At 60.9% G+C, this 19,238-nt stretch overlaps 1 protein-coding gene across 5 annotated transcripts in view; it reads left to right on the top strand.

Annotated features, from left to right (window-relative positions):
• Positions 1-549: 549 nt before the first annotated feature.
• LOC122546736 (EH domain-binding protein 1-like) overlaps positions 550-19,238 on the top strand; it is a 165,287-nt gene continuing 146,598 nt past the window's right edge. For 3 of the 5 annotated variants that reach the window (XM_087983698.1, XM_087983699.1, XM_087983697.1), the window contains exon 1: positions 550-827. In XM_087983698.1, coding sequence (XP_087839824.1) covers positions 724-827 — 104 coding nt within the window. In that variant the 5' untranslated portion in view covers positions 550-723. The remainder of the gene's footprint in view (positions 828-19,238) is intronic. The other 2 variants (XM_087983701.1, XM_087983700.1) reach the window with 2 other exon arrangements.

Below are 19,238 nucleotides of genomic sequence, written 5' to 3'. Positions count from 1 at the left end.
CTGACTGGGAGGGTGTGTACACTGACTGGGAGGGTATGTACACTGACTGGGAGTATATGTACACTGACTGGGGGGTATGTACACTGACTGGGAGTGTGTGTACACTGACTGGGAGGGTATGTACACTGACTGGGAGTATATGTACACTGACTGGGAGGGTATGTACACTGACTGGGAGGGTGTGTACACTGACTGGGAGGGTATGTACACTGACTGGGGGGTATGAACACTGACTGGGGGGTATGTACACTGACTGGGAGGGTGTGTACACTGACTGGGAGTGTATGTACACTGACTGGGAGGGCATGTACACTGACTGGGAGTGTATGTACACTGACTGGGAGGGTGTGTACACTGACTGGGAGTGTATGTACACTGACTGGGAGGGTGTGTACACTGACTGGGAGTGTATGTACACTGACTGGGGGGGCATGTACACTGACAGGGAGGGTGTGTACACTGACTGGGAGGAGCACTGACAGCTGACAGGAGGCAGGCCGATGTAGAATTTCATTTCCTGAAAATGTGCAGTTGCCAGTGAGGGGGGGGATCGCAGAGACAAGTTCTGAGGCAGACTGCCGCTCTCCTGTGTCCTGGGGCTGGAGTGAGGGCAAGTAACACTCTCTCTGCCTCTGTCTGTCTCCCCTCCCTCCAGCTCGGTTGAGGGGGGGGGGTAAACCCCACACCTTCAGGGATTTCCCAGCCAAGGAAACTCCTGCAGCAATGACCTCGGTGTGGAAGAGGCTCCAACGCGTGGGTAAGCGAGCTTCCAAGTTTCAGTTCGTCGCCTCTTACCAGGAGCTGGTGATCGAATGTACTCAGAAATGGTGAGGAGTCTTTGTCTCTCTCAGGGGTTTGTCTGTCCGCGACTGTAGATGGAACTGGGCAAGAGGTGCACAGGGTGGGGAGGGGAGGGCAGGACAGGGGGAAGGGGGTGGATATTGTCGGAAACAGCGCGTTGCTGCAGCCCCGGGAGCCTGACCAAAAGTTTGAGGAAGTGAGATTTTGTCTTTTTTTAGCATTTGACACAAGCTCAATGTCCCCGTCTCTCTCTCTCTCTCTCTCTCAGGAACCCTCTCTCTCTCCCTGCTCTCCCCATAACCCCTTCTCTCTCTCTCTCCCTGCTCTCCCCATAACCCCTTCTCTCTCTCTCCCTGCTCTCCCCATAACCCCTTCTCTCTCTCTCTCTCTCTCTCTCCCCATAACCCCTTCTCTCTCTCTCTCTCTCTCTCCCCATAACCCCTTCTCTCTCTCTCTCTCTCTCTCCCCATAACCCCTTCTCTCTCTCTCTCTCTCTCCCCATAACCCCTTCTCTCTCTCTCTCTCTCTCCCCATAACCCCTTCTCTCTCTCTCTCTCTCCCCATAACCCCTTCTCTCTCTCTCTCTCTCCCCATAACCCCTTCTCTCTCTCTCTCTCTCTCCCCATAACCCCTTCTCTCTCTCTCTCTCTCTCTCCCCATAACCCTTCTCTCTCTCACTCTCTCCCCATAACCCCTTCTCTCTCTCACTCTCCCCATAACCCCTTCTCTCTCCCCCTGCTCTCCCCATAACCCCTTCTCTCTCTCACTCTCTCCCCATAACCCCTTCTCTCTCTCACTCTCTCCCATAACCCCTTCTCTCTCTCACTCTCTCCCCATAACCCCTTCTCTCTCTCACTCTCTCCCCATAACCCCTTCTCTCTCTCTCACTCTCTTCCCATAACCCCTTCTCTCTCTCTCACTCTCTCCCCATAACCCCTTCTCTCTCTCACTCTCTATTTCCCCTTCTCCAAAAAAAACCCTCTTTCTCCCCATTCTCCAAAAAGCCCCTTCTCTCTCCCCCCTCTCCGAAAAAACCCTTCAGTCTGTCTGTCTGTCTCTCTTTCTCCCCCACTCCCTGAAATCCCCCCTTCTCCCTTCCCCTTCTCCAATAAAACCCCTTCTCTCTCTCTCTCCCTTTGCAATCCCACATCTATCCTTATCTATTTACCAGCTCCCCTATCTGCAGGCTGGAAGGGAAGTTACCCCAATTTCACCCCCACCACCCCATACACACACACGCCCCCTACACTGTCAGTCCCTACCCCCAACACAAACCCTCTGCTCTGTCAGTCTCTATCCCCCCACACACCCCTGCACTGTCAGTCTCTATCCCCCCACACACCCTGCACAGTCAGTCCCTACCCCCCCACACACCCCTGCACTGTCAGTCTCTATCCCCCCACACACCCTGCACAGTCAGTCCCTACCCCCCCCCACGCACCCTGCACAGTCAGTCCCTACCCCCCCCCACGCACCCTGCACAGTCAGTCACTACCCCCCCACGCACCCTGCACAGTCAGTCACTACCCCCCCACGCACCCTGCACAGTCAGTCACTACCCCCCCACACACCCTGCACTGTCAGTCCCTACCCCCAACACCCCCCCCCTGCACTGTCAGTCCCTACCCCCCAAACACACCCCCCTGCACTGTCAGTCCCTACCCCCCACACACCCTGCACTGTCAGTCCCTGCCCCCCACACACCCTGCACTGTCAGTCCCTGCCCCCCCACACACCCTGCACTGTCAGTCCCTGCCCCCCACACACCCTGCACTGTCAGTCCCTACCCCCAACACCCCCCCGCACTGTCAGTCCCTACCCCCCAACACACCCCCCTGCACTGTCAGTCCCTACCCCCCAAACACACCCCCCCTGCACTGTCAGCCCCTACTCCCCACCCCCCCGCACTGTCAGTCCCTACCCCCAACACCCCCCCTGCACTGTCAGTCCCTACCCCCCAACACACCCCCCTGCACTCAGTCCCTACCCCCCAACACACCCCCCTGCACTGTTAGTCCCTACCCCCCAAACACACACGCCGTGCACTGTCAGTCCCTGCCCCCCACACACCCCCTACACTGTCATTCCCTACCCCCCACACACCCCCTGCACTGTCAGTCCCTGCCCCCACACCCCCCCTGCACTGTCAGTCCCTAACCCCCCACACACCCCCTGCACTGTCAGTCCCTACCCCCCCCAAAACCCCCCTGCACTCAGTCCCTATCCCCCCACAACCCCTCTGCTCTGTCAGACCCTACCCCCCCACACCCCCGCTGCACTGTCAGTCCCTAACCCCCCACACACACCCTGCACTGGCCGTTCCTTACCCCCACCCACAACCCACCTGCTCTGTCAGACCCTACCCCATCACACCCCCCTGCACTGTCAGTACCGATCCACCCCAAAACCCCCCTGCTCTGTCAGACCCTACCCCCACACCACCCCCTGCACTGTCAGTCCCTACCCCCCCCCAACCCCCCTGCTCTGTCAGTCCCTACCCCCCCCACACCTCCCCTGCACTGTCAGTCCCTACCCCCACACACACAACCCCGCACTGTCAGTCCCTGCCCCCACACCCCCCGCACTGTCAGTCCCTACCCCCCACACCCCCCCTGCACTGTCAGGCCCTACCCCCCACACCCCCCCTGCACTGTCAGGCCCTACCCCCCACACCCCCCCTGCACTGTCAGGCCCTACCCCCCACACCCCCCCTGCACTGTCAGGCCCTACCCCCCACACCCCCCCGCACTGTCAGTCCCTACCCACCCACACCCCCCGCACTGTTACTCCCTACCCCCCACACCCCCCCTGCACTGTCAGGCCCTACCCCCCACACCCCCCCTGCACTGTCAGGCCCTACCCCCCACACCCCCCCGCACTGTCAGTCCCTACCCACCCACACCCCCCGCACTGTCAGTCCCTACCCCCACACACACCCCCTGCACTGTCAGTCCCTACCCCCTCCACCCCCCCTGCTCTGTCAGTCCCTACCCCTCCCACAACCCCCCTGCTCTGTCAGACCCTACCCCCCCACACACCGCTGCACTGTCAGTCCCTACCCCCCCACAACCCCCCTGCTCTGTCAGACTATACCCCCCACGCCCCCAGCACTGTCAGTCCCTGCCCCCACAACCCCCCTGCACTGTCAGTCCCTACACCCCCCACTCCCCCCCTGCACTGTCAGTCCCTGCCCCCACACCTCCCCTGTACTGTCAGTCCCTACCCCCCCACACCTCCCCTGCACAGTCAGTCCCTACCCCCACACACACACCCTGCAATGTCAGTCCCTACCCCACCCACACCCCCCTTGCACTGTCAGACTCTACCCCCCCCATACCCTGGCACTGTCAGTCCCTGCCCCCACACACCCCTCTGCTCTGTCAGTCTCTACCCCCCCACACACACCCTGCACTGTCAGTCCCTACCCACTCCCACACACCCTGCACTGTCAGTCCCTACCCCCCACACCCCCCCTGCACTGTCAGGCCCTACCCCCCACACCCCCCCTGCACTGTCAGTCCCTACCCCCCACACCCCCCCTGCACTGTCAGGCCCTACCCCCCACACCCCCCCTGCACTGTCAGTCCCTACATCCCCCACACCTCCCCTGCACTGTCAGTCCCTACCCCCCCACACCCCCCTGCACTGTCAGTCCCTACATCCCCCACACCTCCCCTGCACTCAGTCCCTACCCGCACACACACCCTCCTGCACTGTCAGACCCTACGCCCCCCACACCCCCCTGCACTGTCAGTCCCTGCCCCCACACCCCCTCTGCACTGTCAGTCCTTACCCCCTACACCCCCCTGCTCTGTCAGTCCCTACCCCCCTCACACCCCTGCACTGTCAGTCTCTATCCCCCCACACACCCTGCACAGTCAGTCCCTACCCCCCCCCACGCACCCTGCACAGTCAGTCACTACCCCCCCACGCACCCTGCACAGTCAGTCACTACCCCCCCACGCACCCTGCACAGTCAGTCACTACCCCCCCACACACCCTGCACTGTCAGTCCCTACCCCCAACACCCCCCCCCCTGCACTGTCAGTCCCTACCCCCCAAACACACCCCCCTGCACTGTCAGTCCCTACCCCCCACACACCCTGCACTGTCAGTCCCTGCCCCCCACACACCCTGCACTGTCAGTCCCTGCCCCCCACACACCCTGCACTGTCAGTCCCTACCCCCAACACCCCCCCGCACTGATAGTCCCTACCCCCCAACACACCCCCCTGCACTGTCAGTCCCTACCCCCCAAACACACCCCCCCTGCACTGTCAGCCCCTACTCCCCACCCCCCCGCACTGTCAGTCCCTACCCCCAACACCCCCCCTGCACTGTCAGTCCCTACCCCCCAACACACCCCCCTGCACTGTTAGTCCCTACCCCCCAAACACACACGCCGTGCACTGTCAGTCCCTGCCCCCCACACACCCCCTACACTGTCATTCCCTACCCCCCACACACCCCCTGCACTGTCAGTCCCTACCACCCCCAAAACCCCCCTGCACTCAGTCCCTATCCCCCCACAACCCCTCTGCTCTGTCAGACCCTACCCCCCCACACCCCCGCTGCACTGTCAGTCCCTAACCCCCCACACACACCCTGCACTGGCCGTTCCTTTCCCCCACCCACAACCCACCTGCTCTGTCAGACCCTACCCCATCACACCCCCCTGCACTGTCAGTACCGATCCACCCCAAAACCCCCCTGCTCTGTCAGACCCTACCCCCACACCACCCCCTGCACTGTCAGTCCCTACCCCCCCCCCAACCCCCCTGCTCTGTCAGTCCCTACCCCCCCCCACACCTCCCCTGCACTGTCAGTCCCTACCCCCACACACACAACCCCGCACTGTCAGTCCCTGCCCCCACACCCCCCGCACTGTCAGGCCCTACCCCCCACACCCCCCCTGCACTGTCAGGCCCTACCCCCCACACCCCCCCTGCACTGTCAGTCCCTACCCACCCACACCCCCCCGCACTGTCAGTCCCTACCCACACCCTCCTGCACTGTCAGTCCCTACCCACCCACACCCCCCCTGCACTGTCAGTCCCTACCCACCCACACCCCCCTGCACTGTCAGTCCCTACCCACCCACACCCCCTGCACTGTCAGTCCCTACCCACCCACACCCCCTGCACTGTCAGTCCCTACCCACACCCCCCTGCACTGTCAGTCCCTACCCCCACACACCCCCCCGCACTGTCAGTCCCTACCCCCACACACCCCCCTGCACTGTCAGTCCCTACCCACCCACACCCCCCCTGCACTGTCAGTCCCTACCCACCCACACCCCCCTGCACTGTCAGTCCCTACCCACCCACACCCCCTGCACTGTCAGTCCCTACCCACCCACAACCCCTGCACTGTCAGTCCCTACCCCCACACACACCCCCTGCACTGTCAGTCCCTACCCCCTCCACCCCCCCTGCTCTGTCAGTCCCTACCCCTCCCACAACCCCCCTGCTCTGTCAGACCCTACCCCCCCACACACCGCTGCACTGTCAGTCCCTACCCCCCCACAACCCCCCTGCTCTGTCAGACTATACCCCCCACGCCCCCAGCACTGTCAGTCCCTACACCCCCCACTCCCCCCCCTGCACTGTCAGGCCCTGCCCCCACACCTCCCCTGTACTGTCAGTCCCTACCCCCCCCCCACACCCCTCTGCTCTGTCAGTCCCTACCCCCCCACACCTCCCCTGCACAGTCAGTCCCTACCCCCACACACACACCCTGCAATGTCAGTCCCTACCCCACCCACACCCCCCTTGCACTGTCAGACTCTACCCCCCCCCCCCCCCATACCCTGGCACTGTCAGTCCCTGCCCCCACACACCCCTCTGCTCTGTCAGTCTCTACCCCCCCCCCCCCCCCCCCACACACCCTGCACTGTCAGTCCCTACCCCCTCCCACACACCCTGCACTGTCAGTCCCTAACCCCCACACCCCCCCTGCACTGTCAGGCCCTACCCCCCACACCCCCCCTGCACTGTCAGGCCCTACCCCCCACACACCCCCACACTGTCAGGCCCTACCCCCCACACCCCCCCTGCACTGTCAGGCCCTACCCCCCACACCCCCCCTGCACTGTCAGTCCCTACCCCCCACACCCCCCCTGCACTGTCAGTCCCTACCCCCCACACCCCCCCTGCACTGTCAGGCCCTACCCCCCACACACCCCCACACTGTCAGTCCCTGCCCCCACACCCCCCCTGCACTGTCAGTCCCTACATCCCCCACACCTCCCCTGCACTGTCAGTCCCTACCCCCCCACACCCCCCCTGCACTGTCAGTCCCTACATCCCCCACACCCCCCCTGCACTGTCAGGCCCTACCCCCACACACCCCCACACTGTCAGTCCCTGCCCCCACACCCCCCCTGCACTGTCAGTCCCTACATCCCCCACACCCCCCCTGCACTGTCAGTCCCTACATCCCCCACACCTCCCCTGCACTGTCAGTCCCTACCCCCCCACACCCCCCCTGCACTGTCAGTCCCTACATCCCCCACACCTCCCCTGCACTCAGTCCCTACCCGCACACACACCCCCCTGCACTGTCAGACCCTACGCCCCCCCACACCCCCCTGCACTGTCAGTCCCTGCCCCCACACCCCCCCTGCACTGTCAGTCCTTACCCCCTACACCCCCCTGCTCTGTCAGTCCCTACCCCCCTCACACCTCCCCTGCACTGTCAGACCCTACCCCCCCACACAACCCCACACTGTCAGTCCCTGCCCCCACACCCCCCTGCACTGTCAGTCCCTACCCACCCACACCCCCCGCACTGTCAGACCCTACCCCCCCACACAACCCCACACTGTCAGTCCCTGCCCCCACACCCCCCTGCACTGTCAGTCCCTACCCCCCCACACACACCCTGCACTGTCAGTCCCTACCCCCCCACACATACCCTGCACTGTCAGACCCTACCTCCCCCACACCCCCCCTGCACTGTCAGACCCTACCCCCCCCACCCCCCCGCTCCGTCATTCCCTACCTCTCCCACAACCCCCCTGTTCTGTCAGACTATACCCCCCACACCCCCAGCACTGTCAGTCCCTACCCCCCCACAACCCCCCCGCACTGTCAGTCCCTATCCCCCCCACAACCCCCCTGCACTGTCAGTCCCTACCCCCCCACCCCTCCTGCACTGTCCCTATCCCTGCCCCCCACAACCCCTCTGCTCTGTCAGTCCCTACCCCCCACCCCTCCTGCACTGTCCCTATCCCTGCCCCCCACAACCCCTCTGCTCTGTCAGTCCCTACCCCCCCACCCCTCCTGCACTGTCCCTATCCCTGCCCCCCACAACCCCTCTGCTCTGTCAGTCCCTACACCCCCCACTCCCCCCCCTGCGCTGTCAGTCCCTGCCCCCCACACCCCCCCTGCACTGTCAGTCCCTACTCCCCCCACACCCCTCTGCTCTGTCAGTCTCTCCCCCCCCACACACCTCCCCTGCACAGTCAGTCCCTACCCCCACACACACCCTCTGCAATGTCATTCGCTACCCCTCCCACAACCCCCCTGCTCTGTCAGACCCTACCCCCCCACACACCCCTGCACTGTCAGTCCCTACCCCCCCCCACAACCCCCCTGCTCTGTCAGACTATACCCTCCACCCCCCCAGCACTGTCAGTCCCTGCCCCCACACCCCCCCTGCACTGTCAGTCCCTACCCCCCCACAACCCCCCTGCACTGTCAGTCCCTACCCCCCCACAACCCCCCTGCACTGTCAGTCCCTATCCCCCCCACACGCCCTCCTGCACTGTCACACCCTACCCCCCACACTCCCCCTGCACTGTCAGTCCCTGCCCCCCACACGCCCCCCTGCACTGTCACACCCTACCCCCCACACCCCCCCTGCACTGTCAGTCCCTGCCCCCCACACGCCTCCCTGCACTGTCACACCCTACCCCCCACACTCCCCCTGCACTGTCAGTCCCTGCCCCCACACCCCCCTGCACTGTCAGTCCCTATCCCCCCCACACGCCCCCCTGCACTGTCACACCCTACCCCCCACACCCCCCCTGCACTGTCAGTCCCTGCCCCCCACACGCCTCCCTGCACTGTCACACCCTACCCCCCACACTCCCCCTGCACTGTCAGTCCCTGCCCCCCACATCCCCCCCTGCACTGTCACACCCTACCCCCCACACCCCCCCTGCACTGTCAGTCCCTACCCCCCCACAACCCCCCTGCACTGTCAGTCCCTGCCCCCCACATCCCCCCCTGCACTGTCAGACCCTACCCCCCACACCCCCCCTGCACTGTCAGTCCCTACCCCCCCACAACCCCCCTGCACTGTCAGTCCCTATCCCCCCCACACGCCCTCCTGCACTGTCACACCCTACCCCCACACTCCCCCTGCACTGTCAGTCCCTGCCCCCCACACGCCCCCCTGCACTGTCACACCCTACCCCCCACACCCCCCCTGCACTGTCAGTCCCTACCCCCCACACTCCCCCTGCACTGTCAGTCCCTATCCCCCCCACACGCCCTCCTGCACTGTCACACCCTACCCCCCACACCCCCCCTGCACTGTCAGTCCCTACCCCCCACACTCCCCCTGCACTGTCAGTCCCTGCCCCCCACACCCTCCCCTGCACTGTCAGTCCCTATCCCCCCCACACGCCCTCCTGCACTGTCACACCCTACCCCCCACACCCCCCCTGCACTGTCAGACCCTACCACCCCACACTCCCCCTGCACTGTCAGATCCTACCACCCTACACCGCCCCTGCACTGTCAGTCCCTGCCCCCCACACCCTCCCCTGCACTGTCAGACCCTACCACCCCCCCACACCCCCCCCTGCACTGTCAGTCCCTGCCCCCCACATCCCCCCTGCACTGTCAGTCCCTACCCTCCCCACAACCCCCCTGCACTGTCAGATCCTACCACCCCACACCCTCCCCTGCACTGTCAGTCCCTGCCCCCCACATCCCCCCTGCACTGTCAGTCCCTACCCACCCACACCCCCCTGCACTGTCAGACCCTACCACCCCACACCCTCCCCTGCACTGTCAGACCCTACCCCCCCACACACCCCTGCACTGTCAGTCCCTACCTTCCCCACAACCCCCCTGCACTGTCAGACCCTGCCCCCCACACCCCCCCTGCACTGTCAGACCCTACCCTCCCCACAACCCCCCTGCACTGTCAGACCCTGCCCCCCACACTCCCCCTGCACTGTCAGACCCTACCCCCCCACACACCCCTGCACTGTCAGTCCCTACCCTCCCCAGAACCCCCCTGCACTGTCAGACCCTACCACCCCACACCCCCCCTGCACTGTCAGACCCTACCACCCCACACCCTCCCCTGCACTGTCAGACCCTACCACCCCACATCCCCCCTGCACAGTCAGACCCTACCCCCCCCCCACACCCTCCTGCACTGTCAGACCCTGCCGCTGTGTAACTGCTCTCATTGTGGGTGAGAGAGAGAGAGTGAATGGGGTACATGTGTTACCACTCCCCAGGCTCTGCCCGTCTGTGGTAGTGTTGGGGAACGGGTTTGCCAGGGGAGCTCACTTCCTGTTCTCCAGCAGTGCCGCCCCCTGGCTGATCGACTGCAGGACCTTCACAAGCGTGCCTCTTGGCGGTAGGGTGTTGGACGGGCTCCCAGTCCAACACACTGATGGTTCCCCACCACTCCCTTGACTGGATGCCCCTTCCCTGCCACGGCCATACGCTGGGCAAAGCAGATGTCACTCCAATCCCACCCCTAACCAGCCTTGCCCGCTCGCCACAACCTCACTCCTTGCCCACCCACCACTCCTCTGGGCCCAATAACTTGAGGTGTGAAGGGAACCGACATTTTGAGTTTACAATTCATGTTTGGGCTGTGTAGAGGGAGCTTTACTCTGTATCTAACCCCGTGCTGACTCTGTCTTGGGGAGAGTTTGATGGGGGGACAGTGTAGAGGGAGCTTTACTCTGTATCTAACCCCGTGCTGTCCCTGTCCTGGGCAGTGTTTGATGGGGGACAGTGTAGAGGGAGCTTTACTCTGTATCTAACCCCGTGCTGACTCTGTCTTGGGGAGAGTTTGATGGGGGGACAGTGTAGAGGGAGCTTTACTCTGTATCTAACCCCGTGCTGTCCCTGTCCTGGGGAGTGTTTAATGGGGGGACAGTGTAGAGGGAGCTTTACTCTGTATCTAACCCCGTGCTGACTCTGTCTTGGGGAGTGTTTGACGGGGGACAGTGTAGAGGGAGCTTTACTCTGTATCTAACCCCGTGCTGTCCCTGTTCTGGGGAGTGTTTGATGGGGGACAGTGTAGAGGGAGCTTTACTCTGTATCTAACCCTGTGCTGTCCCTGTCCTGGGGAGTGTTTGATGGGGACAGTGTAGAGAGAGCTTTACTCTGTATCTGACCCCATGCTGTCCCTGTCCAGGGGAGTGTTTGATGGGGACAGTGTAGAGGGAGTTTTACTCTGTATCTGACCCCGTGCTGTCCCTGTCCTGGGGAGTGTTTGATGGGGACAGCGTTGAGGACAGTAAAGTTGCACAGTGAGGAATGAGAATGGCGTTTTCTTTGAGAGGATGGTGGGCTGATGATTGACTGTGACTCTTTGCTGGGTATGGTCACCCTCTGTGGGTCTGACGGATTGTCAGGTATTTCCAAATCCTGCCGCTGAGTGAAACCGGGCAGCAAACAATTGGAATCGCATAGAGAATCGCATTCTCTACATAACAATCCTCTCGCTGTCCCTTTCAGGGACAGTGTGAGCTGGCTACAGTCAGTGTTGTACCTCAGACGTCCTTCGGAAGTGGTTGACCAAAACAGGGAGACTTCGACCCCCCCAGTGAAAAGGGGAATTGAGAAACTGTTGAGTAACAAGCAGAAGCTGGCCAGTGGGGAAGTGGGATTGGAACAGCTTGCTTCAGTTCACCACTTCCTGGGTTTTAGGCATTGCGTGTGTTTTGCAGGTCCTCATTGTCTCCATCCATTATCGATGGGCCCTCAGTCCTCCCTCTGTTATCATTGGGCCCTCAGGCCTCCCTCTGATATCATTGGGCCCTCAGGCCTCCCTCTGATATCATTGGGCCCTCAGGCCTCCCTCTGATATCATTGGGCCCTCAGGCCTCCCTCTGATATCATTGGGCCCTCAGGCCTCCCTCTGATATCATTGGGCCCTCAGGCCTCCCTCTGATATCATTGGGCCCTCAGGCCTCCCTCTGATATCATTGGGCCCTCAGGCCTCCCTCTGATATCATTGGGCCCTCAGGCCTCCCTCTGATATCATTGGGCCCTCAGGCCTCCCTCTGTTATCACTGGGCCCTCAGGCCTCCCTCTGTTATCACTGGGCACTCTCACATCCTTCCATTATTGCTGGGCCCTTCGGCCTCCCTCCATTATCAATGGGCCCTCAGGCTTCCCTTCATTACCACTGGACCCTCAGGCTTCCCTCCATTCACTAGGCCCTCAGGTCTCCTCCTCCTTCATTATCACCCGGCCCTCCTATTATGACTGAACCTGCAGCCTAGGCCCTGAGCTTCCCCGTCTGACCACTGGGTCCTTGGGGGCTTCTCCTCTGGCTGCAGGGCCTCCCTGATTAACAGGCCTCCCACTGTGCTGCCACGTTTGTGGAAGGGGGCGGTCAGTGAGAGCTTGCTGCTCACAAAATGGCTGCCGGTTTCCTGCAAGACAACCCCTTCGCTAGCCCTCTGTTTGGCAGTGACGTCAACTTGGGACATCAGTTGCCTTGTGGGAGATTATGCAGGCGCTCTGTTCCTCCTCCTTCGGTCTGAAAGGATGACTGAATCGTGTAGGCCCCGTATCCAGGGAGACACCGGATGGGATGGCCTGACGAGGGTGGCGTTTCACCGGCTTGGATCCCAGTCCTGGGCCACTCCTCTGGGCTGGGTGATCATCTAGTCAACCCACAATCCCGCCAACACCCCGCCAATCCCACTGTCTTGTTGTGAAAAGAGCTTGGGAGGGAGGAATTGCATTTACGTAGTGCCTTTTACCAGTTCGCCAACGGAGGACTCGGCGGGGAAGTGCCGTAAATTCTTTTTGTGATGGAGGAAGCGCCAATGCAGCTGATCAGGCGCACAGAAAGATCACAACCCAGTTTGCCGGGGCTGAGGGGGGAGCAGCAGAGAGAGGATCATTAGGCCTGGGATTTCAGGCTGGCTGGGATCCGCTCGCTTCCCAGGCGGAGAAACAAGAATAACTGAGCTGGAGCAGAGAGGGAATTGAGCAGGCACTGGTTCTGAGTTTACATTTCACAAATTCCCCACTGATTCAGACAAAGGCCAAGTGACCAAAACAGGCCAACTGAGGGAACGCTGCCAAAGATCAGATGATCTCACCGGGATTCTGCGTCTCTGTGTTGCTTCTCTTTTCATCCCAATCCTGCGATCCGAAATCACTTCCAGAGGTGGAAGGCAGGATTAGGAGGGAACATTAGGCCAGCCTACCATCTGAGCCAGCACTACCTCATTCATATAGGAATGCGCTCAGTTAGACACAACGCGCTGTCGGAGGGTCAGTACTGAGGGAGTGCCGCACTGTCGGAGGGTCAGTACTGAGGGAGTGCCGCACTGTCGGAGGGTCAGTACTGAGGGAGTGCCGCACTGTCGGAGGGTCAGTACTGAGGGAGTGCCGCACTGTCGGAGGGTCAGGACTGAGGGAGTGCTGCACTGTCGTAGGGTCAGTACTGAGGGAGTGCCACACTGTCGGAGGGTCAGTACTGAGGGAGTGCCGCACTGTTGGAGGGTCAGTACTGAGCGAGTGCCGCACTGTCGGAGGGACAGTACTGAGCGAGTGCCGCACTGTCGGAGGGTCAGTACTGAGGGAGTGCCGCACTGTCGGAGGGTCAGTGCTGAGGGACTGCCGCACTGTCGGAGGGTCAGTACTGAGGGGGTGCCGCACTGTCGGAGGGTCAGTACTGAGGGAGGGCTGCACAGTCGGATGGTCAGTACTGAGGGAGTGCCGCACTGTCGGAGGGTCAGTACTGAGGGAGCGTCGCACTGTCGGAGGGTCAGTACTGAGGGAGTGCCGCACTGTCAGAGGGTCAGTACTGAGGGAGCGCCGCACTGTCGGAGGGTCAGTACTGAGGGAGTGCTGCACTGTTAGAGGGTCAGTACTGAGGGAGCGCCGCACTGTCGGAGGGTCAGTGCTGAGGGAGTGCTGCAGTGAATGCAGGGTCTTTCAGGTGAGGTATTTATCTCCGAGTTCTGAGTGGCTGTGTCAGCGAGCATGGTTTGTCTGAGCGACAGTGAGTGAGAGTTGTTCCCTGAATGCCCTGGGGCCAGTACTGAAACCTCAACAGCACCGTGGGTGTGTGTGTGTGTCAATGCCTCTAAGCACTTGACAACGTTTTGCAATTTCCAGCACCTCACCTCAGTCACTGAAGGAGAAAGTGAACATGAGGCTTTTTATTTTGCTTTGACTGGAGCTCAGAGACGCCTTCCCGGCTCAAGGCAACCATCCCAAGGATTACAAAATCACGGAGAAAATGTTTGGGAGTCCTTTCGGACGGTTGCCCAGAACGGGAAAGCCAGTCAAACGTGGCCATTGGGAATACCTGGTCCACACTGCGTGTCGGTAAAATCTGTTGTGAAAATCCGAGAGGGGACAGAAACGCTGTAATCAGGATGTTGCCTGGTTCGGAGGGGATTAGCTCCGTGGACAGACATGACTAACTCGGAGGGAGCATCACTCAACCTGAAACGCGAACTCGGATTTTCCCTCACCAGAAGCTGCCAGAACTGCAGAGGAATTCCAGCTAAATTATCCCGATAGTGCCCAGGGATGTGCAGGTTAGGGTGGATTGGCCGTGCTAAATTGTCCCATAGTGCCTAGGGATGTGCAGGTTAGGGTGGATTGGCCGTGCTAAATTGTCCCATAGTGCCCAGGGATGTGCAGGTTCGGGTGGATTGGCCATGCAAAATTGTCCCATAGTGCCCAGGGATGTGCAGGTTAGGGTGGATTGGCCACACTAAATTGTCCCACAGTGCCCAGGGATGTGCAGGTTACGCTGGATTGGCCGTGCTAAATTGTCCCATAGTGCCTAGGGATGTGCAGGTTAGGGTGGATTGGCCGTGCTAAATTGTCCCATAGTGCCCAGGGATGTGCAGGTTAGGGTGGATTGGCCGTGCTAAATTGTCCCATAGTGCCCAGGGATGTGCAGGTTAGGGTGGATTGGCCGTGCTAAATTGTCCCATAGTGTCCAGGGATGTGCAGGTTAGGGTGGATTGGCCATGCAAAATTGTCCCATAGTGCCCAGGGATGTGCAGGTTAGGGTGGATTGGCCACACTAAATTGTCCCACAGTGCCCAGGGATGTGCAGGTTAGGGTGGATTGGCCGTGCTAAATTGTCCCATAGTGCCCAGTGATGTGCAGGTTAGGATGGATTGGCCATGCTAAATTGTCCCATAGTGCCCAGGGATGTGCAGGTTAGGGTGGATTGGCCATGCTAAATTGTCCCATAGTGCCCAGGGATGTGCAGGTTAGGGTGGATTGACCGTGCTAAATTGTCCCATAGTGCCCAGGGATGTGCAGGTTAGGGTGGATTGGCCGTGCTAAATTGTCCCATAGTGCCCAGGGATGTGCAGGTTAGGGTGGATTGGCCGTGCTAAATTGTCCCATAGTGCCCAGGGATGTGCAGGTTAGGGTGGATTGACCGTGCTAAATTTTCCCATAGTGCCCAGGGATGTGCAGGTTAGGGTGGATTGGCCGTGCTAAATTGTCCCATAGTGCCCAGGGATGTGCAGGTTAGGGTGGATTAGCCGTGCTAAATTGTCCCATAGTGTCCAGGGATGTGCAGGTTAGGGTGGATTAGCCGTGCTAAATTGTCCCATAGTGCCCAGGGATGTGCAGGTTAGGGTGGGTTGGCCATTTCAGAGGGACAGTTTCGACACGATCGGCCAAACGACTTGCTTCCACACTGGAGGGATTCTGGGCGGGGGAACAGTGAGACACAGACAGTGTGGAGGCAAAGGGTATTCCAGCCTTGAAATGCCCCCATGGGTCAACACAGGCTGGGTGGGCTGAAGGGTCGACGTCCTGGGTTACTCGCGCGTGGCGTGGGCTGGCGGGATCTTGCTGTGCGCACCCCCGTTCTCCTGCGTTATGAAAGCGTACGTTCAGATCGATACCAGGTCCTTCCCCTCGCTGAGGAGGGAGGGAGGGAGGTGGGTGGCGGAGGAGGAGGAGCTGGGGGAGAGAACATTGACCCCGGGCCAAACCCGCAACACCACCCCCCACCCCCCACTTCCTCACAGCTGGGATTTAACATCAGCGCGCACCCTCCCCCCCCGCCCCCCCCACCCAACCCCCAGCCCCATCTCTGCCGCAACCCTCCACAACCGTCACAGTTCGGAGAGTGAGAGAGAGAGAGAGAGATCACTCCCCCAACCCGACCCGACCTTAACGTTTCCAAAAGAAAACGGAAAGACTTATTTTGGCAGCCGGGCAGGTGCCCGGACAATATGGTAGCGCCGTTCTGGGAAGCTCTCTCCGGAGCTGCAAGATGGTTTTCTCAGGGGTCAGAGTTCGAGAGTGCCAGTGGAATAATCCCCCAGCCAGCACCCCTCACCACCTCCCTCCGTGAGTGATGAGTTGAAAGTCCAATAGCCGCAGAGAGAGAGAGAGAGAAAGAGAGAGAGAGAGACGGTTGTAGCAATCACTTGAGAAGACAAGGAGTCATAACTCAACAAAGGCCAATGTACAAGTGGGTTGGCAGCTTTAATCTGTCGAAGGTTAATTGTTTGTCAAGTGTGATATCATTCCAGCTGTCGCCTGTCCAAAATGCTCTCTCTATCTCTCTCTCTCTCTCTCTCTCTCCCTCTCTCGTTCTCCCTTCCTCCCTTTTGCCCACACCGCCATCCTGTTCTGTCAATCCCAACCCCGTCACACTCTCTCTCTCCCGCATCCGTCTCTTCACCAGTCATTCAGTCTCTTGCTTTCTCTTCCTCAGTCCCCCAGGGAGCCCCGCGCTGTTCAGAGGGTCAGTACTGAGGGAGTGCCGCACTGTTCAGAGGGTCAGTACTGAGGGAGTGTGGTACTGTCGGAGGGTTAGTACTGAGGGAGTGCCGCACTGTCAGAGGGTCAGTACTGAGGGAGCACGCACTGTCGGAGGGTCAGTACTGTGGGAGTGCCACACTGTCGGAAAGTCAGTACTGAAGGAGCGCTGCACTGTCGGAGGGTCAGTACTGTGGGAGTGCCACACTGTCGGAGGGTCAGTACTGAGGGAGCACGCACTGTTCAGAGGGTCAGTACTGAGGGAGTGCCGCACTGTCAGAGGGTCAGTACTGAGGGTGTGCCGCACTGTCGGAGGGTCAGTACTGAGGGAGTGTGGTACTGTCGGAGGGTCAGTACTGAGGGAGTGCCGCACTGACATAGGGTCAGTACTGTGGGAGTGCCACACTGTCGGAGGGTCAGTACTGAGGGAGCGCTGCACTGTCAGAGGGTCAGTGCTGAGGGAGTGCTGCACTGTCGGAGGGTCAGTACTGTGGGAGTGCCACACTGTCAGAGGGTCAGTACTGAGGGAGCACGCACTGTCGGAGGGTCAGTACTGAGGGAGTGCCGCACTGTCGGAGGGTCAGTACTGAGGGAGTGTGGTACTGTCGGAGGGTTAGTACTGAGGGAGTGCCGCACTGTCAGAGGGTCAGTACTGAGGGAGTGCCGCACTGTCAGAGGGTCAGTACTGAGGGAGCACGCACTGTCGGAGGGTCAGTACTGTGGGAGTGCCACACTGTCGGAAAGTCAGTACTGAAGGAGCGCTGCACTGTCGGAGGGTCAGTACTGTGGGAGTGCCACACTGTCGGAGGGTCAGTACTGAGGGAGCACGCACTGTTCAGAGGGTCAGTACTGAGGGAGTGCCGCACTGTCAGAGGGTCAGTACTGAGGGTGTGCCGCACTGTCGGAGGGTCAGTACTGAGGGAGTGTGGTACTGTCGGAGGGTCAGTACTGAGGGAGTGCCGCACTGTCATAGGGTCAGTACTGAGGGAGTGCCGCACTGTCAGAGGGTCAGTACTGAGGGAGTGCCGCACTGTCAGAGGGTCAGTACTGAGGGAGTGCGCTACTGTCGGAGGGTCAGTACTGAGGGAGTGCACTACTGTCGGAGGGTCAGTACTGAGGGAGTGCGGTACTGTCGGAGGGTCAGTACTGAGGGAGCGCCACACTGTCAGAGGGTCAGTGCTGAGGGAGTGCCGCACTGTCTGAGCTGAGGGAGTGCGGCAATGTCTGAGGGTCCTTACTGAGGGAGTGCCGCACTGTCAGAGGGCACAACTGAGGGAGTGCCGCACTGTCAGAGGGGCAGAACTGAGGGAGTGCCGCACTGTCAGAGGGGCAGAAATGAGGGAGTGCCGCACTGTGGGAGGGTCAGTACTGAGGGAGCGCCGCACTGTGGGAGGGTCAGTACTGAGGGAGTGCTGCACTGTCGGAGGGTCAGTACTGAGGGAGTGCTGCACTGTTGGAGGGTCAGTAGTGAGGGAGCGCTGCACTGTCAGAGGGTCCGTGCTGAGGGAGTGCCGCACTGTCAGCGTGTCAGTACTGAGGGAGTGCGGTACTGTCGGAGGGTCAGTACTGAGGAAGCGCTGCACTGTCGGAGGGTCAGTACTGAGGGAGTGCGGTACTGTCGGAGGGTCAGTACTGAGGGAGTGCCGCACTGTCGGAGGGTCAGTACTGAGGGAGCGCCGCACTGTCGGAGGGTCAGTGCTGAGGGAGTGCCGCACTTTCAGAAGGTCCGTACTGAGGGAGTGCCGCACTGTGGGAGGGTCAGTACTGAGGGAGCGCCGCACTGTCGGAGGGTCAGTACTGAGGGAGCGCCGCACTGTCGGAGGGTCGATACTGAGGGAGCGCCGTACTGTCGGAGGGTCAGTACTGAGGGAGTGTGCTACTGTCGGAGGGTCAGTACTGAGGGAGTGTGGTACTGTCGGAGGGTCAGTACTGAGGGAGTGCCGCACTGTCGGAGGGTCAGTACTGAGGGAGTGCCGCACTGTCGGACGGTCAGTACTGAGGGAGTGCCGCACTGTCAGTGGGTCGGTACTGAGGGAGTGCGGTACTGTCAGAGGGTCAGTACTGAGGGAGTGCGCTACTGTCGGAGGGTCAGTACTGAGGGAGTGTGGTACTGTCAGAGGGTCAGTACTGAGGGAGTGCACTACTGTCGGAGAGTCAGTACTGAGGGAGCGCCGCACTGTCTGAGGGTCCTTTCTGAGGGAGTGCCGCACTGTGAGAGGGTCAGTACTGAGGGAGTGCCGCACTGTGAGAGGGTCAGTACTGAGGGAGCGCTGCACTGTCGGAGGGTCAGTACTGAGGGAGTGCGGTACCGTCAGAGGGTCAGTACTGAGGGAGTGCTGCACTGTTGGAGGGTCCGTGCTGAGGGAGTGCTGCACTGTTGGAGGGTCAGTACTGAGGGAGTGCTGCACTGTCAGAGGGTCCGTGCTGAGGGAGTGCTGCACTGTTGGAGGGTCAGTACTGAGG

The sequence above is a fragment of the Chiloscyllium plagiosum genome, unplaced genomic scaffold, assembly GCF_037043375.1.
Source record: "Chiloscyllium plagiosum isolate Xiang-an unplaced genomic scaffold, Cpla_swu_hap1 HiC_scaffold_46, whole genome shotgun sequence".
NCBI lineage: Eukaryota > Metazoa > Chordata > Chondrichthyes > Orectolobiformes > Hemiscylliidae > Chiloscyllium > Chiloscyllium plagiosum.
The sequence above is the reverse complement of the archived record's forward strand: the minus strand, read 5'-3'. Positions and strand labels throughout refer to the sequence as shown.